The sequence below is a fragment of the Lichenostomus cassidix genome, chromosome 9 (genome assembly GCF_008360975.1).
Source record: "Lichenostomus cassidix isolate B80296 chromosome 9, HeHo_3.0, whole genome shotgun sequence".
In the NCBI taxonomy this organism is placed as follows: domain Eukaryota; kingdom Metazoa; phylum Chordata; class Aves; order Passeriformes; family Meliphagidae; genus Lichenostomus; species Lichenostomus cassidix.
Window position 1 is genome coordinate 24,236,118 of NC_139490.1, and position 21,462 is coordinate 24,257,579.

Here is a 21,462-nt window from a genome sequence, read left to right on the forward strand (position 1 = left end):
CCTCCATCACCCATCAGATCAGGTGGTGCTTTGAATTGGGGGAGCAAAATTTCAGTTGCCCCACTGCAGCCTCAGTGCCTGCCTGCCCAGCACTGCTGCCTCCAAGGCCCTCCCAGAACAGTATTGAAGTGCTCAGTGCCTTTCCACCCAGTTCCACCTCTCCTGCCATTGCCATTTACACCACATCTCCCTCACTGGCTGCTGAGAGTATCCTGGCAGACAGTGCCAGTGACAATATTAAATCAGGCTGCTTTACAGCCACTGTTTCTCTCATCTCCACAAGCTCTGTTACCATGTAATTAATGACAGCAGTTTAATTTGACAAGATTCCTCCTTGACAAATTCACACTGGTTGTTACCTATCACTGACTGAGGCACTTGCAAAGAGCTCTTCTCACTATTTTTTCATGGAATTTTTGTCAGCCTGAATGATCTGTGGCACCTGCTTCCTCCTCTCCAAGTTTTACAGACAGGGGCTGCTTTGACACTCCCTGGTTCTTCTGGAAGTACATCTGTTTTCCCCAAGTTTGCACAGATCTCTCTCAGCTTCCAGATTGCTACAGGAAATCCCTTAGGAATGAATTTTGGGAGGCCCAGCTCATTTGAGAGCATCTAATTTGTAGAAGTAATTTCTCTGTGCAATGGCTATAGCTGGGACTTCAAGGGCCTAAGTGGTATTTAGTGCACTTTCTGCTGTTGGCTGACAGATTTCATCACCAGGCAGTAATTTATAGTTGATGTAAAACAAATTTTTCAGGGGAAAAACATGTCTAACAGTATTGGAGGACTTAATTAGCTTGAAATTTGAAAAATCCAACAGTATTTAGACATAGTATAAGGAAGATGCGTTACTTCAGCAAATGCTAAGAAAAAGGCATCCTAATTCTTCTTGCTGGCTCGGGATCAGTAAACAAATACCATGAAACAGCCTGGACCAAATTGCCTCCAAGGCTCTTCTCTCCCTCTCCTCTCTTTTTATCTGACCAAAATTTGCCAGTGTGGATTTATGGAGACAGAGGTTACTGAGACAGAGGACCAGTGACAGCCTGAGCTGGGGAGTAGGAAATGAAGATAATGTCCTAATGAAGTGCAGCATTTCTGCCTCCCTGTAAAGGGCACCAAAGGAAATCCTGGCCAGGCCTTTTTGCGTTGAGGCATTTCTAACAAAAAAAATCAATGTTCTTACCTGTTGCAAACTGAGAATGAGTGTCTTTGCACACTGGATTTTATCAATTTGTCTAGTTTTGCTCAGCGTTTCCTTAATGATATCTCCATAGTCATTGTAGTACTAAGAAAAAATGTGAAGAAAAAAAACAAAAACCCTTTAAATCAAACTTCTTATACAATTTCTTACAGTTTTCCCAAGGGAAAGATTACTTGTAATTCTTGATTTGAAAAGGCAGCAATCGCTCAAATCCAGGTTTTTGGTGTGAGTGGGGGGCAATGTTTCAGTATCAAAATTTAAACTGAACCGTGTGATAAGGTAAGGAACTTCTGCATTTATTATATTTTGTAACAAATAAAGTGGAATAAGGAGTGAGTCAGCATGAAGTGTTGATTCTCTTTATGTTAACACAATGGTTGCTGAAAACCACAGCCTATGGTGCTGCCCATATGGGTAGAAAAGCTGTACTATCATTACAAATTGCAGGCTGAGAATATTTATTTTTTCCCCAACAGCATTTTTTGAGCCTCATCAATATTTCTGCATTTGCAGCCACTTGTTTTCATTCCCTCTAAAATATTGCTTCTGCCTTTTTCGGTACTAGTTTAAATTCAATTTTTCTCTCTCTCCTCCAGTTTTAAGAGAATGAAGGGCATGAGGAGAGGAGAAGCCCAGCCTAGAGCAGCAGGGAGGGCATTTACCTGGATGGTGACAACTTCAATTTGAAACTCCCCCTCTGGCAAACAATCCCTTAGCAAAACCAACCCTGCATAACACTACAGTGTGTCCTGGGGATTTTACTGTGTTGTGTGCTCCTGATGAACAGGAGGATTGCAAGTTAAATCCTTTACATTTCACATCAACATCTCAAACAGGGTCTAGAGTAAAGGACCTGCTCTGTCTTCCAGTTCTTCCTCCTTGGATTGTCACCTCTGTATTGACTGATCCCCTGCAGGGACAGGTGGGACAGGACCTGAGGGATCACTGTACCAGGACTGCTGTTGTGCCTGTCCTGCCAGGAAAACTCCCATGTACAGGGGCAGCAGCAGCTGAGCCCCTTCTGACCTGCACTGGCCCTAAAGGCTCTGTGGAAGCAGAGAAAGTTGGGAAGACACTCAGCTACCACAGAAGACCCACTTACAGCACAGCCACACAGAGTTTTTTGTTTCATTGCTGTCCTGTTCAAACCAATCTCCTCTCACAAGAGCCCTGCCTGCTCAAGGGAAGCATCAAGCCTGGGAGACTGTAAGTGAAACAGGCCATTGAACAGGCAACTTCTTGGGGATTCTAGGAACAAGTCTGAGGAGCAGGGTAAGAAACTCTCTGTAGAATGGAGCCTCTGGAAATACTCAGCCTCAGGACCAGCTTTTGGTGCTTCCTTAAATAAAGCAAATGCACTGCACAGAGAGTGAAGTCAGTGCTTGCTGCTGCTCAGGGCCAGGTGTCATTCAGAAAGGAAAAACAACCAGAGAGGCTCAAATAAAACTGAAAAATTTTATGAGTGTTTGGGCTGTAACCACAGCTCTGACAGGGATGGAAGGAGAGGCCCTGACACTGCAGACTGGGCTCAGTCAGGACACGAGGAAGCACAAGCTGTACCTTCATATAGTGTTTGAAGATATCTGCTGCTGCATGCATGTCCACAATGTCATAAATTATCAGCTTGCTAAAGGCAGCCAGAAGGTTTCTTCTCTTATGTAAAGCTTCTATTTTGTTGGCTTCATCTTCTTCATCTCCCTCTGAAAGCATCACCAACAGCAGAGTATTTGTAAGTAACTGTAAGTTCTAAAAAAACGTTATCAAAGGCGAGCTTTAAGGAAAAAATCAATTCTTGAGCACAAAGCAACGATTGTTGGAGAAGAAGCTAAAATGAAAGGTCATAATTGTTGAGTCCTGCCTACTTCAAAACTTCCAGGGAAGTTGAGGAACATGACACACCACTGACCAAGGCTGGTCTCCATAGTCCTGAGATCTTGAACGTAATCCACAAGGAACTGAGTTTATTTCCTTTACCCTATGAAAGGCCTCAGGGAACACTTGCTGAATGCTCTTGCTTAACTTCTCAAACACAGGACATTTGGAGATGCTTCATTACCATGACTAAGCTATAAATATTTAACAAAAGAAAAATTAGAAGCACCAGTATTTCTGCATGCCTTGGATTTTCAGATGTGCAATCAATGATTCTAAAAAACATCAAGTAAAATCCAGTTGTGAGGAGCATTAACATTGAATGGCAATGCCATAAGTATTAAGTTCCTATGCAAGACTTCACTCTGTGAATATAAAAGAAGCTACATGTAAAATCTTAATTATAGTATCATATAATAAAAGCTTATTCCCCAACTTACTTATATAAGAAACTTCAGAGCAGAGACCTCTCAAAAATAAAGTAGGAATAAGTCTGAAAACATTTGAACAAACTAATCAGAAAATTCTATTTCCTCCTTCTGTGTCTGCCATGAAAAAAAGCTAAACATACCCATGCTCTGGTTTTCATCATCTTGGTCTATAAACACATGGTCCATCACAAAGCTGAGAAGTTCTGACTGGAGGCCTGAGTCTGGATTGAATACCAAAGGCTGGAGCCCTTCTCGACCTCCTGTCATCAGCTGGTGACTAAAAATCATCAGGAGATCGCAGAGCAGCATGAAAGCCTGAAAGGCAAGAGAATGAATGCAGTGAAAAGTCACGTAAGGAAAAGATAAAATACCATTGATCTCATTTCCAGATGCCCCCTGCTATTATTAAACAGCTTCTTAAACTGCTCTCAGATGTAGCTGTTTGTGTGCTGTGAAAAGTATCCATAAGGGTTTCCTCTAATTTGGAATGCTCTGCCTTTGATTCCTAGGTCAGGAACTGTGTTTGTTACCTTCTCCATGTCCTGGATGATCCATATTAAGCTTCCCTTTCTTCTCTGCAAAAACAACTCTAAATCTACCTCTGATCCAAGGCCTGCAGCCAATTTCATAGTAAGGAAAACACACCTCTTTTGATAAACAGTAAGAAAAATCAAACAAGTAAAAACATGAACAACATTATGAGGCAAAATTCATGCTGAGCCACTGTAAGACCCCAAAAATACAGAGAAGCAGCCATAAGCAAGGAAATTCTCACAGAATTTCTTCAACAGTTCTTGCAACAAAAGAACCAAGCATGTATACCCAGCTTTCAAATCCAGACAAAAGCCAACCTGGGCAGAATTGTCCATGATTTATGCTCATTACTATTATATCCTCATTACCTGAGAGAGGAAAAGAAGGCAGCTCTCCCTACATTCCTTTCTTCCAAGGGCTCATCTGGACATTCCTGCATGGCAATAAGACTGTTTTGCCCCCAAATGGCTTTTGTTGGGGGGGGGGTCACAGCCAGCTGTCTGCATTTGATCACATTCAGCACCTTTTAGAGAACTTTTTAATCATAGTTTCTCTATTTTTAACCTCTGGTTCTGAAAACTTTACAAACTTCCAAAATAAAATCTTTGAATGCTGAACTTCACAGTGGCTCCCTCATTTCTTGGAGTGTGTTATAAAATCTGAATGAGCTGCACTCAGGTAAGAGCAGATGCAAATCATTGTAAACTGCGTTCTGCTGAGACCTTGGGAACAGATGCTGCTATTTGGGATTTTTCTCCCCTTGATCCAAAAAGCTGTGATTCATTCCAGTGATGATCTCACCTGCTCTAAATTCCCTTGATACTCAATAGAATTGAAGCTCTTCCTAATGCAGACCTCTAAAAAAGAGCAGATGAGTAATGCACTGCCAGTGCTAAGTTCTGTCCAATATAAAGGCAGCAGTGGACTCAGTCATTAAATATTTATTACACTCAAACACAATGGAAAAGTTGAAATGTTTTAGTCCTGTTTCTCTAAATACTTAGTATGTTTTTTCTTCATTTGATATAGACATCAACTGTGTCTGGAAAGAATGTCTGGATTAAGGATCAAGTGCGGGAAAGAGACAATACAATTTGCACACAATTCTCCAAGAAATCCAGTAAAACAAAGGGAGTAAGCAGCAGTCTGGCACTCACAGAAATATACTTCTTAAGGAAGAAAATGAGGGCAAATCATAGAAGTGCTGGCCGGAAGGGCTCCCTGGAGTCGCCAGTCCAGCCCACTCTGCCTGGGACACTTGCTCTGGGCCTGCTTGGGTGTGGGTTTGTCTGACTGAGCTTGAAAATTTCCCCAGAACTGGGAACAGCACAGGAGCTTCTAAGTTTAATCTATCAATGAAGAAACCATTGTGGCCACTGGTAAGAAGAGAACAAACTCATGTTAATACACCCCAAGAACAAACCCACTGCAGGAATAGGAAGGATCATTTGCCATTTGCTGAGGCAGGAAGGACATCATGTCCAGCTCGAGCTGGAAGGGAGGTATTTGTGTGAAGCTAGAAGGTATTTTCACACTATATAATATAAATACAATATGCGAAGAGTAACTACTCTGAATATTAAAAAACAATTACTAAAGTAAAATCTGCTGGAAGCCAATGACACACAAGTCTTTTAGAAATATATAAAACCATTGACATCTCTAAACATTTGATGTTTATATTTAACAACCTGCAGAAAAGACAGTAAATGCCAAGCAGAGCTATCTTTCAAAGAAATAAAACTGTCTTTTAAGAAGTATTATCTTTTAAATACCACAGGTGAAAAACACATGGCGGTTATTAGTTAAAGTCTTTGCAAAATCTGGGGAGGTCTGACAGAAATGCCATTTGTAGATAAATAAAATGTTATTGACATAAATCAGTGGATATTCACATAACCTCAGCTAACAAACCAGCTATTGTGTTCTGCAGAGACAGACCGAATTATTTCAACAGAATCTTTGATTCAATGGAAAAAATATCCAGAAAGATTCAGCCCATTTGAGGTCTGAGTCACCCTCCAAAAGTGCCTATTTCCATCTCTTTATCCAGTGTCTACAGGAACAGGCTTTCATTTCAGGTGACTGAGTTGGATGCCTGAAGTGATGAGGGTTGGAAATGAGTCTGAGCATCCAGGTAATCCTTTCTTATTGTTAATCAAAAGTTAATTTGTCATAAGCTGTGCTTTGGAAGTGCTGTTAATAGAGCTGCTCTTCTGGGGTGTTTGGTCAGGTTTATTTAGACAGGAGCACAGATGATTTTAATTTATGGTTGATAAAGTGTTGTCTTGAGTTTTACTACAATTTAACACTCACACTTTTCTAAAAGCACAGCAGACATGTCCTTTACCTGTTCTTTGACTGGAGTGTTGACATTCGATAGACACTGCTGGCAGACAGCCAGGAAGGATTTCACAGTTTTCCTCAATACCAATAAATCCTCCTGGAATAAACATTAAAAATGAAAGTATATAAAAATTAATAAAAGGTTGCTAGGAGGAAGCAAAACAAAGAAATGGTGAAAATTTCATACATTCAACAAAAAGCTGGCAAAGAAATATGATATTCAAAGAGAACACACACAGAAACAGTGCCTTGGTTTTACAGTGATGATTAACCAATCACCGAGAAGGAAACAAGAACCCCAAATTAAATGAAATTAAATGAATTCACAGCAGGATGGCTGGCCCATCCTCTGCAGACCTTCTCCAGCATAGCTCTACCAGCTTCCATGAGGAGGAGAGAATGTCCTGCAGAACAGTCTCTGATGAAATTGTGAAGAACCTACACAACACACAAGCAATGTTTTCCTTGCTGAAATGTTTTACTGCTGCTGGCTGTTCAGTCCATGTGTCTCAGTTCTGGTTTTAGCTTTTCTTATGCCTCCTGCCACGAGCTCTTGTTGTTCTGTGTTTACTGCAGACAGAGCCTTTTTGTTGTCCGTATGTTCTCCCTGTGCTGATTTCCAGCACAAGGCAGGACTGCCAGCATGTCCAAGCACCCTGAGTGTTCCCAAACCTCTCATGATTTCCAAAGGAGTGAGTGGAATTTTCTGATATGGACACTGAAGGTCTGTGGACTCCCTCACCTTCCCATTCCTGATGAGTTTTTCTCTGATAATGTAGCCATGGATCCCTTGTGCCTCTGCATTACCCTGCCATGACAGAATCTGTAAGACAGCTCTGCTCTGCTCTAATACACAATCTGCCATTGATCACCCTGATGATCAATGAGGCAGCAGATCAGGTACCCTGTAAGTATCTGATCTGCTGCCTTCACCAGAAAAGCTGATATAAAATTTCCATTAAGTAGCATTAAAATGCCTATTTTAAAAATTTTTAAATTGTGTTTTGTTCACCAATTGATCTGTATCATCCCCATTTTCAATACCTTCACTTTATCTTCACAGACTAATAAAAATGACCAGTTTTTTACCAGAGAACAGATCTCTCCTGAAATGCATCAGAAACTATTCCATTGCATGAGGATTTTTCAGCTACTAATTGTCTTTAACATCTGGATCAAATTTGAGCTATTGCATATAAATTACATTAAATCCAAATATGCACCTGAAATGCAATGTGCGAATAATGTCTTACAGACACTGGTGTTTCAACTTGTTTTCTTCTAAGGCAAAAATACAATCTTCCAAACAACAAATTTATGTGTTTCTTCCAGCCTTGGCTCTTGGCCCTTCAGCCTTGTACCAATTGTGTTTTCTATCTCCCAGTCCAAGATTTTACCTCGGACTGATGCCAGGCTTATCACTCTTACAAAATCACCTGATTTACCCCTTTAAATTCTGGGATTACAGTCACTGTAATGCTTTCTACTTTCTATCACAACTACCTTCCATTTAGATATTAATGAGTACGGAGAAGCTAGAACCTATGAAAAATCCTACATACAGGTTAAAAAGGGAATGAGTATGTCTCCCATTTTTTCTTTCTGTCAAAGTGACTAACAGGCAGGTACGCAGTATTTATTATCCTCTCCTGACAGCACAACAGAGATCCATGTTGAAAAGTTACAGACAGGAGGAAGCCCAACTAAACAGTGCAATGAAGCCATCTGGAACTCTTCTGAGCTTGGAGAAATCCCCAGACTACTGCAGAGTGGGGATTTTTTTCAACAGAGAAAATGGGAAGAAAGAAAATTAATTAGATTTCCAAGTCTTTGAGCATTGTGGGGTGCATAGCCCAGGCTCTCAAGGTGTGAGTACCTGATCTGCTGCCTTCAGCAGAAAAGCTGATATGAAACCATTTTACCATCCTGCTTGCTGTTAGACAAAACCAGAGTCACAACTCTGCAACTGCACTGCTCCACGGCAGGAACAAGAACGAGCTTCTGGGAGTAAGGACTGGAGGCTGTGCCACCCCCCGAACCCAAACAAGGGTGCTGTAGTACCTGGGACGGAGAGATGCAGCAGGCATAGATCCAGGCGAAGAGAGCTTTATTGTTTACAACTTCTGCTTATATGTGCTAAAATCCCGTAGGTGATTGGTCAGTGGTCACCCATCTCCTGGGGTGATTGGCTGAAGACCTACAACGCCCAATTCCAAACACTCTGCCTTAAACCCAAACAGATCAGGAAAACAGCAGGTGTTTAGATATTATTTACAAAAACCATCTGTTTTCATAGCTTGCATGAGAAAGCAGAGATTCTCACAGAGCAGGGAAAACCTTCTGCTAGCAGCTTTTCAGTGTCCACACAAGGGTGCTCTGGAGACCAGTGTCTGCAATTCTTCAGGTACTTTCTAGCTTTAAATTAAAACCTTTTTTCCACTGAAGTAATTTAAAAATGCTGTGCTTTTGCTTCATTCATCTCCCAAACCCTATCCTTTTCTCCCTGTGTGCCCACTGCTTTTCCTCTAAAGTACTTCTTATTTGCAGCATTAACTTCCCAGAGTTCAAGAGCCCTTAGGTTCCAATCTGACTGTGGAACACGGAACACTCTTCTGCACTGTGCAACTGTTTTCTTCCCTTCAGCTTTCTGTGCTTTCTGTCATCATGCCCATATAAATATGAAACGTCACCAAGCCACTAGATTGCTCTTTAAATCCCTTTTTAAATCTCAAGTCCTCTGTGCACTAATCACACTCTAATAGCCATGCATTTGGCTGCTCTGGCTGCTGCTCACTCACAACTGGCTGACCTCTATCTTGCCTCTCAATGTTTGCTCTATTTATGCTTTTTTTTTTTAGTGTTCCAAGTTTTATGACTATTTTTCTGCAAGTATTTCCTTTTCAGTGCACACACATACAGTGCCCAGTACTGTGTCCTGGGCACCTGGGATATGCCTGAAGAAATCCCGATGGAAGCAAGTGCATGTTCTAATCCCCCAGTCTCCTGCCTCAAGAGTGTACTTGCTCCCCAAGATCTACAGACAAGAAAATTACCAGTTTCCTTTGGAACCACCCTCTAATGTCTTTTCCCCTGGGGAAGACTTTTCCTCCAGGCTACAGCAGGCTGTTCCCACAAACTACAGAGGATAAACTATTTCTCTCCAGTACAGTACTGGTTACCCCAAGGAGCACCAGTCTGCACTGACAGCCCACACAGCCTCAGCCTCTCCACTGAACATAGACTGGGGGAGACCAAAGGTTAAAGTATCACACTGGGGATTATTTCAAGACTTGCACATTTTGTTCTTACCTGCTGCTACCTTCCTTTCAGTAATCAATTTTTCATTTCAGATTTTAGACACCAAGATGACTCCCCATGACACCCTTTTCTCCACAGGCTACCTTGAAAAAATATTTTAAAATAACTGCACAAACTCTCTGCTGTATTTAACTGGTGGAATCTTTGTTATAGGGCAGAGAATTTGGACTTGCTTATTAATTCAAATAATCATTAATTATCACGCTTCTGCTAAAATTCTGATACATTTTTATGCTGCTATCACTCCCTTAAGCTCTATCTACAAATGATATGGCACAGTGAGGGGCAATCTACAGAGCACCCTCCTGGTAACAGACTGCAGAAACAAGAGATTTTGTGTTTGTCCTGGGGAGGGGACTGGAGTAGCCTGTGACAGGCTGAAGGGCAGTTTGGAATTTGTAGGTGTTCATTAACATTACAGAAGTGTCCAGTATCCTGGTTCTGTGTTCTGTATAGCTGATAGTTATCCTGGAGATGCGCTGCACTATCTGTAGGTCAATTATGTGCTGTTAATAAATCCATTAGCTGATGATCCAAATTTGATTTAAACCGCAAGAGCTGAGCTTTTCCCTGCCACACACATGGAGGCTCCAGTCCAACACACCTGGCTCAGGTAAGGAACCATGATCCAAACCTGCCCATCAGCTGTAACATGAGGTATCCCTCATACAGCAATTCATGTGCCCTGGCTTGGGCATAATGCCCAGGACAGTTCCCAAACAAGGACAGTCCTCTCAGGACAGGAGGTATTTTTGAAGAGCCATCTGAACACCAGCCAAAGAATAGCTTTTCCAGAATGATTCTGTTCGCAGTGTATGCCTCTGGTTGTCAAGTATGACTCCACCACAGAATCAATAAAAGATACAAAAATTACCAAGCAATTCTGAACTGTAGCCAAAGAATTCTCTTTGAAGGAAATCTTACCAGAATCCCACCTGCAAACTACTCCCTGCAATAAAATATGCACCTGATGGATGCAGAGCACACCTGAGTAAGAAATGTAAAAATTGCCAAGATACTTGCAATTGTTCCCACCTTTGATTCCTGCACTTACAACTCCAAAATGTTCATATACTTTATCCTGTGCATTGAGTGCCTAAATGAGACCTAACGAGGTGGAACAGAGCAGCTACTACTGCCAGCATGAACTCACACAAGTGACCCAGATGACAGCACATGAACATTTCTTACAAATCAAACCCTTCATCTCTGATCTCTCAGCCTGTTTTTTCAAGGGAAAGCTAAAAAATCACCTTTGAAACATGAGCCAGGGAACAAAAATTCATAAATCTATGGGATACAGAAAAACAAAGACTTGGGATTAGTTTTATGATGTATTATAAATTCTCTCCATTTTTATCTTTTATCTTCCTTTCTTCCCCACTAATCCTCCTCTTAAATCTCTTACTACCGCTCTTTTCCCTGCTCTCAACCCCTTTATGGGTACCAACAATCTTTTCCTTCCCTGTCAGAGAGTTTACCTGATTTGTATCTGAATAGAAACCAAGCTATTGCTCTCAGCTTGTCTTTTACTTTGTAATCTTCTGCTTTTATCTCAGACCTGAAAGGCTTGGGAGTCCAAAAGCCTCTCTGCTTTTTACAGCTATATCCACTGATCTACCAAAGATGCCACTTCAGGCTACACACCATGACCCCTCTCTGCCCTGAGATCATTATAGATACAGCGAAGTAGCACTAGGAACCTGCATGCACCTACATATTAAACTACTGTGCCAGAAATCTTCCTGTAAAAGCCTGAATACTTCAAAAATACTCCCAAAATACACTGTTTTTCATTCTGAGATGCTTGTATTAATGCCTTTGTCTACCCACACCTTAAAAGTGATGCCCTTTAACGTCTACCAATTTCCAATCCTCAATAATGACTTATAAACCAGCCATGGGCAAAACGATTTCCCGATGGATGAAATGACACAGTGCAGATCAGATCTACTTTCACAGTGAACAAACTACACTGGAAAGCAAAATGCTCCAGCCACATCTGTGGTTGTCTCTTTACCCTCAGCTGAGGCTGCTGCCACTCTGAAGAGCTGCAGGGCACTAATGCAGGGCTTCCCTCAAACTAAGCATGCACAAAACTCATTATTTTGTAGATGCTGGGGTGGAACACCAAACAACAAATTGATGAGAGCTCTGTAGCTGACAGTAATTATGATTTTCATGGGGCAAAGCCAAACTGACTTGTACTTGGAAGGGCATTTCTGGAGCGACCCTTCAGGGTTCTTTCCACTCCTGTGAACTATCCTATGTCTAACGTGGATCATAACAAGATTAGAAATATAGGAGAGATCAAAACTATTCTGCATTCACCTCACAGAACAACATCTCATACAAATGCATCCTGTTTTGAAAAAGTAGGCAAAGCCACACAGTTGCATTAAACTTGTCTACAAGAAAATCCCAGCCACTGAAATAAATAAAATTTTTTTCTCTTTCAGTGTGACTGGGCCATCATGGTCACATTGCAACAGCAGCCACATGAACGCTTGGGCACCAAAATGCACAGTTTGTACCATGCTCCATGCAGAGAGAGGCTGTATGTTAATCCCCAGCTGGAGGTTATGGTAAGTACATTTTTTTTGCTGTAATTGAGACACAAGAACACATGAAACTTTTTTCCAGCAATGCTGACAGCTATCCCTGCACCATCTGTGCTATACTGCAGCAATTTACTGTATTTTGTTCCAAAAAATGGAGAAATGGAGGGAAGGGTGATGAGAATCTTCCTGAATGCTCCTTTGTGCCTGGGCATTTGCCCCCAGGGCAAGGCAAGGCTGGGCCCAGCACGCAGGAGAACACGGCTGCAGTCCTCAGGGGGTGGGGAGAACCCCAGCATCACCCAGCACCCCAGAGCAGCTGGGGAAAACCAAATGAAGGCATTGCAGAAGTGCCCAGGTGGTCTGAGCACTTGGTTCCACAGGAAGCAGCATCCCAGCTCTCCTCCTCAGGGAAGGGCTGGGCTGAGATCGGTGCCTCCAGCGGTGTTTGTGTGTTTGGGGCTGCAGCAGTGCAGCCTGCTCCATCTCCTCTCAATCACTCAGTCCCTCCTGTCACAGTGACACTGCTCCCTGAGGAGAACAGTGCTGCCAGTAGAGGACTTGAGATGCTTTCCTGTGATGAGAGTCTGAGTTAAATTAAAACAAATAGGATGGATTCAGTTCTCTGAGTTCCAAGATGTAGTGCTGCACACTACCAGCATGCTAATAAGAAAGGGGCTGGGAAGGGGAAATGGGAACAAAAGCCAGAATAACAAATAACAATTATTCCTTTTTTTCTAGTAGCTATTTTTAAATGTTAATTCAAAACAACTCAGAGAATTTACAATGTATTTTTATCATTTTTCTATGCATAAAATGCTTATTTGAGTAGCACTTTAGTACACCTTTTATTTTTGAGGCTCATGGGGAAGTACAGTTACTACTTCAGTTTTCATGCTATTTTATCTTGATGTATTACTTTTGAAACAGGTCTAAGAGACAGGATGTGGGCCTCTGATTGAGAAAAGAGCTAAGGAAAGATCCTGGAGAAGTGACATCTCACCTTGTCCTGATTGCATGACAGTTGTGTGCACTTACTTTTTACTAGTAATTATTCCTGCCAGTGCCCATTTCTATTGCAACATAAAAGGTGAATTAAAGGATAAGCTTTATAAAAGATTAAGCTATCTGTGGTCTACAGATCAACAGTATTGCTCACAACTGTTCAGTCAGCATTGCCAACCTTCCTTATCAGCCATGTAAACTGCAGTACTCACAATAAAGTGCATTAATTATTCTCAGAAAAAAAAATATAATAATCAGCTGCTATAAAATCCTGATGAGACCATTTGCATTGCTTAGACATATGCATGATGTTAAATAGATCCTGAAATATGGAACAAATAAGAACATCAAGATTTTATGTGTTATAAATGACAACAAATGATGGCAAGAGTGGGAGTTACAAAGAAATCAGGTGTAACTCATTTTTAGGTAAGTTGTGTCCTGTCAGTAAAATCTGTCTGATCAAATGGCCACTTACTTTGGAAGGGGAGCCCTCAGTGATTTTCACCAGCTGCCAGAGGATAGAGTAGTGGGAACACTGCAGTGCCTGGACAACGATCTGTAACACAAGAACACACAGAATTCCAGCACGCTGCAAACAGCAGACACAGCAGGGAGTGGACAGAAAATCTATCATGCACTTTGTGGTGAAGAGACAGGAGAAGCTTGGAGGTAGCACTTTTTCAAGGGTATCATATTTCTCCTTAGTTGGTTTGGTGCAGTAAGAACCCAGCCTACTAGAGGTGAAAAAATACCGTGTAAATGCTGGAAAACGTCAGAAAACTCTTCACAGCAGGGGCAGAGCAAGAGGGGATGTCACAGCATGACAGAAGTACAACCCAACATCTACATCTCTCAGGTCAAAAGCATCTGTTTAAATACCTCTAAACCTGGCTTCACCATTAAACAGCCTGGAAATCTGTTCCACTGTCAAATGAACATGTAGCCCAATTGCTAAAAAAACGCGAGAAAATACAACTTGTCCCACGGAGAAGACCAGGGTGCCCAGTAAAGCACCCATGGTGTCTCTTGAACAGTTCAAGTCCAGATTAGATGCTACAACTGACTCAGAGTGGCCTGCGGGAAAAAAAACTGAGCCTAGTTCAGATTTTGGGATCTTTCCGCTAAGATTGTACATTTGGAGAGCCGCAGGCTGTCAGACCCAGAAGGTGACGATGGCTGGCAGCTGCATGGGCAGGTTTTGTCTGCCAGCCCTGTCCCTCCAGGTAGCACAAGTCCAGCATGGAGCAGCAAATGCAGAGAGAGGCTCAAAGCCAGGACTTTCACACACTGGGTGGCAATACCTACTCTTAGGGTCCTCTCTACAAAATACTTATTCAGAATTTCATGAGAACTTCTTTTTTCTAAATGAAGCTGAGTTAGAATTAACAACTGGCTTCTAACTGAAATCAAATCATAACTCAAAATTTGCTTAAATACTGAAGTAGGAATTCTGCAGTTTAAACAGGGATCCTGGGAGAATACAAAATGGTTCCTTTGCTCATCCAAGGGAAACAAAAACTGAACTATGAGGGAACAAAGTCCCAGATGTGGTCACTAAGAGAACTCCACTAGGATGTTCTAGTTTCCTGGTTTTCATAAGTTTCCATCTTACCTTCAATGCACAATAATCACTTGTGATAATTCTAACTGCAGTCAAGACTTCCAATGTTGGGTTTCAATGTAAACATCAGGATTGATGAATTGCTCTGCAGAGCCAGGAACATTAGGTATTCCCAACTTTACAGATGAGAAAGGTGAGGGAAGGAGCTCAAAAATCACAGAATCCATGGTTTCACCTCCTAGACAGCCCCTGACTCCACTATAAATTTCATTCCAAACTATGTTTTTCCTAAATCACTGAAGTGCATTGAACTTTGAATTTCTGTACAATCAGACTCTTTAAAACCTTGGATACCCAAGTGGTGCAGTGCAGGTGTTGTCAAGGGTACCTGTTCTGGCATAGCTCCGTGTTCAATTCCAGTTCTCAGCAATCTGTAGCAGTTACTGAACAGATCCCATTTGGTGAGATCATGAGCACTGCAACAAGAGGAAATAAAGAGGGATTAGTTGGGTTCCTCAGAACCCCCAGCTCAGAGAGCTTTGGTGGTTTGCACAGCTGATCAAGCAGCTGCACAGCAGCTCACTCCATGCTAAAAGCACAAGTCAGGCTTTCTGATAATCCAAGAAAAATGTTTTAGTACATGGGATTTTTGTAGGGAGGGGAGAAACTCTCTCCATACCACACATCTCTAAAGGTCACTCAAGTGTAGCTGCTCTTTCTCTAAGTTGTCTTTCCTCTTCTGGAAACATTGACAGAACTCCAGAAAACCCTTCCCTGGCACTGCAGCAGAAACGACAGCCAAACTCTTTCAATATCTACTGAATAAAAATGGATTTAAGCAAAACAAAGTTGTATGTTTTTCTACTGTCTCATTTGGAGGAAAATAATATACATTATCACTAGATATTATATCTGAAGTGAAATAATATGATATTATATCTGAAGTGAAATAATAGGATAACACATGGACATGAGATAGAGGTGGTGGCTGCCACTCCACTCGTTGTTCCACATTTCAGTTGCACCAACTTGATTTTGCCAGTGAGAGGAATAAAAGTGACATTAGGAACAAATACTCCACAGCCTTACAGAGCTCAACAGCTCATGAAACAGCTTTTTAACAGAGAAATGAGAAATACAGAAGAAACTGAAAAACAACAGGTTGTCTGAAAGACAGAAATTCCCTCTCACAAGCGAATTTAAGTTTAAGACCTTTTTTTGCAGTGGAAATAAACTGAAATAATTTGAAACAGTTTTATAATATATCTATAGAAGAGCAAGCCAGGTCAGAGTAATCAGAAGTGTGCTGATTAAAATACTCACCTGGAAGAAGAGATACTGAGACTGAACTGGAAGTCTCAACTGGATGTAGCAGCCTCTTGCACCTAGCTCATCCCAGCACCTGGATCACCCAGCCAAGCTCACACTTCCCACCTGCTGTGCCTGCCCAGGGTTAAATCATGAACTGCCCTGTTCAGCCAGAAGGAACAACTCTCTAGTTCCAAAAGGGACAGAGGCTGAACTCAGGACTGGGAATGCCCAGGTCCAGTTGGAAGCCCTTTCCCAGTTGGAAAATTCCACTGGGAAGAGTTTCACAGCAAACACAACCATCAGAGCCCTTGTGCTGAGAGCAAGTGCACTATGCACTCCAGGGCTGTGCCATTAAGCCAAGGTGCATCTTGACTTCAAATTCAAGTGCATGAATAGAACAATAGGAAAACTTAAAAAAAAAAAAATGGAACTAAAAATGTAAAAAGTGCAAAAATACTTCCCAGGCTTAGATGGTCTTTCAGGTACAAAAATAAAATGTTTCACAGATAAATTACAGGCTGCCAGAGAGCTGCCCCTGACTGGTGATATTAAGCACAGAGATGCTGCTTCAGTAAATCACAGGGTTGCCAGCAAGGCAGAGTGGTAACGCCTTAATTACAGCACTGTAATTAAAGCAGTAAAATCTCCTTGGTGTGCAGAGGCAGACATCAGCACAGATTGTCCTACAGAGAATATGAAAGGAAAAACTGTCTCATTCCTGCCTTTTCAGCTCAGAAATTCCCCATCAGGCAGCCAGCACAGGGGCCATACCCTCACATGGGGGCACCTCAGCTCCCTGCCCTCAGCCTGGCCTTACAGCTGAGCCAGGAAGGGCTCTTCAGCTTCCAGAGCTGAAAAATTCTAAGTATATACAAGTTAAATATGGTTTTTCAACAGAAACTTCCTGAAAGCAGAGCTTCCACATTAGTTAGGCCTATTCTGGTACCTCTTTATCCCTTTTGAGCTACTTAGCCATCAAACCCATTGTTATAAGGGTACCGTGGACACTATACCATTCTCCACAGAGGTTCAGACTGACAGAGAGGCTCCCAGAAAGAAAATTCACATGACACAGAATTTTCCCTTACTCCCTTCCATGTCAGACTCTTCATGGATTACAGGAAACAAGGCCCAACATTTCATCCAAGGTTTATTTAATCCTTATGGACAGCCCTGTCGGCTGAGGCACATTTCTGCAGACAAGAGGCAGGTGAGTACCAGTGCTAGGTACTAGTTTCACAGTGTTTCTCCAAGTGTGGCAAAAAACAGCTTCAAAAAGTTTCTTTCGAAGAAAAGAGGTGACCTTTCCATCCAGGAAACTGCTTCACTTCTTCAAGAGGCACAAAGAGAGCTGTGCTTTGGGCTTTGAGCAGCTGTGCTACTGATACAGTCTAATTTCTCTAATGAGGTTTCATTTATGAACATTTCTACTTCCTCTGGATGTAACAAACTTCTAAACTACTGGGAAAACTACTCAACTACTGGGAAAAATGTTAAGCAAAGAGTTTCTCTAAGAGGAAGAGGTTATATGCTGATGTGCTCATGAATTTACCCGTCTGGGAAGTGCCCTGACTGATCACACTTACAGACATTGTGTTTTTATCTGAGAGTTATGACAGCTCCTGAGGGTTTGTAGAGTCAGTGTGGAGGTGGGAAGGAAGCAAATATTGTATCATATCTGAGGACTGCTGGACAGTGATACCAACAATCCTGGTTTCTAGATGTTACACAATGTCCTCCATGCAAGACAAAACCAAAAGGCACATTGAGGGGAACGGAGGTGATGCTTGGGATGTGTCTTGCACTGGATTTACTGAAGTAAGTAAATAAAAAATTTTGCTACAGCACTGATGTGTCATGTGTGAAAGTTGAATTGAATTGGGCTGGAGTCAATATAGAAAATTGTCTCCATGTACCTAAATGCTCTGAATATCTGTGAGATTCTGGCAAAAAAAAAAAAAAACAAGTGGATACTCCATGAGTTCTACTCAGAAGACCTCAAGAAAATTTATTATTGTATTGTGAAAATGTGTAAGGAAAATTTGTAAGGATGAATTTAATTTGTATTGATACACTGCTATCCTTGTTTTGATAAATTAAAAAGTGTGCTGTGAGCCCTTTGTTGTCATGGCCCTCTCAGGAAGAGGATTAGCTCAGGCTTGGGAAATCCCAGTATAGAAACTTTTTGGTCTGGAAGGCTTTTCTCATAATCCCTTCCCCTGTATTTTCCACCTTGCTTTTGCTTAAAGTATGAAGCAGCAGCAAGTACCAAGGGAACAAAAGCATGGCTAAGGTACAGTGCAGATTCTCTCACTGGAAGAAGAAAGCGACCTGTTTCTTCCCAAAGCCCCAGCAACCATTTTATCAGTGCCCCTTCAGGAGATCTGAAAGGCATCAGCTGTTAGCCTATGATTTCAGCTTCTTCCATTGATTTAGTTTCTTTTGACTCCCAGGTGATGCCAGACAATGACAGTCAAACCACAGCCACTGTGATTTGAGACACAACACTACACATGAGTTTTGAACTGAAGACCCTCATAGCAAAGCTTCAGTAGAAATTCTGGCTCACGTGGTGGAATTGTTTCCTATCACAAAGAAATCACATCACACATAACGTTTAAGACAGAAATGAAGATTTCATTACTTCTTTATATGCAAGCAGATATTAATTAGAAATTCCTATTGAACTATAGCCATAAATAAGAAATCATCTGAGAAATGATACATTAACTGCTTTGCAGCTCTTCAGCTCCGATTCTTTGCTCTTTCCTGTTTCTTTGAAGGTGAAAGTAGATGTCCCTGACCCTGATTTGTGTGTTATTCTACAAGGTTTTCTTTATGGCCTGAATTAACTCTAGAGACTTGGAACCCTGAGGGAAAAAATATACATGGAAGCATCTCAGGAAAGCCTTAAGACTTGTGCTTCTTTCCTGGATGTGAGTAGAGCTTTCCCCAAGTCCCCTCAGGAAAGGCAGAAGTGGCTCCAGTGTGTTACTGGGGAGATTGTAAATCTAATTTGCACATGTGTCAGCCTGCTGTACTATGGAAAGTAGTAACGATTTAATGATCTTTGTGGGACTCTCCTTGAACGGGAACAAAGAATAGAGATTGCAGAACCATTTCAGACAGTGATCCAGTGCAGGATTCGGGATCAGTTAAGTCTAAGCATAGAGAGGGAAATGGAATCACTGAAAACAAGCTGTATAAAAGAGCTGCCAGAAGGAAGGTCCTCTCCCACCTTGTGATGAAGAACAAATGATTTGTGGCTTTCTTATGTGCTGACCAGGAGCAAATGCTTCCTGCAGTTCATAGAGGGAAAATCAGGGCTTTGGCTTTGCTCCAAAATTCACAGTTCCAGTAGTGTTCTGCAGGTTGCTCTGCTCATTCTCAGGGTGCCCACAGCTCTGAGAGCAGCAGGAACCTGAAAAGCTGGTTTGTGCTTGCTGAAGGAGTTTCTGTGCAATCCACACAGGGAAACTTGGCCAACAATTCAACTGCAGGAAGAAAATGCATCTTCCAGGCACTCACCATAAACTGTTAATTATTATTATTATTATTGCTACCACTGATTAGTTCTGTAATTTTGAGGAGAAATACCTCAAAGGCATCGAGAAACAGCTTCCTGCAGGCTCTCCTATGCTGAGGCCCAAAGCACAGGTGTGTTGGCAGAGAGGTGTCCCTTGTGCCCCGACTGTGCCACGCAGGGAGCAGGACCTGTAGTAACTTACTCATGGGTGTAAAAGCATTGGGTGCAAGGGAGGGGGTACCACTTGCAAATCCCATCTGCAAAGGTCACAGCACGAGCTGAGCAAGGACGCAGATCAACCCAAACACTTCCACTGACAAACACCACCAGTCATTCCTCCATCTCCACATCAGATTTCAGGCCCTGTATTTTCTCATTTCTCCACACATGACACTACTGAAAGTTGCTGAAAGGATAAAATTAATATCACAGATTTGTGAGGGAAAACACCACCTACTTGTGAAAAGAAGTCAACCTCTTCAGTGTGGAGAGCACATTGTATATGTCATCATCATCAGCTTCCTCCCCCTGCAAAGGAAAGGCAACCCATGAGGAGAGCCCAGCAATCCAGCCCAGTACTGCACAGGCAGGAGCAGCTTCTTGGGGATTTATGCTGATACCAAAACTGACTCCAAATTTTCCAGTGACTTTTATCTAGACTCCATAAGATTTAAGTAACCACTGCACAGCACTAAAAAATAAGCAAGATCATCGGACAATATTCAGCATTATCACTGTGTTAATATCAGTGATACTATATACCAGTATCCTTTTGCAGTAGACGTTATTCCCAAGACCAAAATCTGAATTCTATCTTATTTTACAAAAAGGACTGATCCATCAGCTTTAACCACCAGCTGATGAACATGCTACAACACAATTTTAATATTTTCTGCAGACTAAACAGCAAATTCCCTTAGTGAAACAAGTGAAAATGAGGTACTTCCAAACCCTAATTTTCCCAGTGATTTTCTGAAATAAGAAAACACAACAATTCTTCTCCGTTTCATTTTGTTAATTTTTTTCCATCTAAAACCGTATCAATTAAGACATCTTCCTGTCTTGAGATGCAATGCTCAACCAATGTTTCTCTCATTATCAGCCCAGTGAGAAGCCGTAAAGCAGTGGGATACTAACTTGGGTACCAGTATGCAAATTTTTCAATTTAAAATGTCTTTGAAATTACGGAATGGACTTACTTAAATTAATTATTCAAAGAAGTGATGTCGCTGTTGAGCCGCTAGCAGAGCAAGAAGACCCAGGTTCAAAGTGGCATCAAGAAGAAAGTTTTATTACTTAATTCCATCTTATATAGACTTTTCAAAGGTCACCCAAATTGGTCAGTTCGAAGCCTCCCCCTAGGCCTGACTGGCCAGGCCTGAACTGTCCACATCCCGAGAAACTGTTTTTAATAACATCCAAACTTTATTTATAAAACACAGGAAGAAGAGAAAGAATAATTCTCACGGGAAAGGTCTGTGCTAGCCACAAAGTATCACTTAGAAAAATATCACAAAGACCGTAATTTTAAATCCTTGCTACTGCTGTTCTCTTTCTTGTCTTCTCCTATTTTGCCTTGGTTCTGTCTCCAGATCTCTATGTCCCGTGTCGCACCTATGCACTTGCTTTTACTCAGAGATCTAAACCTCTGAATTCTTTTGTCAGATGCCTTTCAGACACTGTTTCTCTGAAAGCCTGATGCCTGCTCCCCTGGGAGCAGAAAGCCACAAGGAATAAGAGGCCTCACTCGCTTTTCTGGGCTCCCCGTGGTGCAAAGGAAGGGGAGCCCTCAG

At 41.8% G+C, this 21,462-nt stretch overlaps 1 protein-coding gene across 4 annotated transcripts in view; it reads right to left on the minus strand.

The window, feature by feature from the left end:
- STAG1 (STAG1 cohesin complex component) overlaps window positions 1–21,462 on the minus strand; it is a 168,337-nt gene that overhangs the window by 13,744 nt on the left and 133,131 nt on the right. For all 4 annotated transcript variants that reach the window (XM_085069985.1, XM_085069986.1, XM_085069982.1 and 1 more), the window contains 7 exons: window positions 20,127–20,197; window positions 15,221–15,308; window positions 13,747–13,827; window positions 6,392–6,484; window positions 3,648–3,822; window positions 2,765–2,904; window positions 1,187–1,288 (listed from right to left, as the gene is read on the minus strand). In XM_085069985.1, the coding sequence (XP_084926111.1) occupies window positions 1,187–1,288; window positions 2,765–2,904; window positions 3,648–3,822; window positions 6,392–6,484; window positions 13,747–13,827; window positions 15,221–15,308; window positions 20,127–20,197 (750 nt within the window). The remainder of the gene's footprint in view (window positions 1–1,186; window positions 1,289–2,764; window positions 2,905–3,647; window positions 3,823–6,391; window positions 6,485–13,746; window positions 13,828–15,220; window positions 15,309–20,126; window positions 20,198–21,462) is intronic.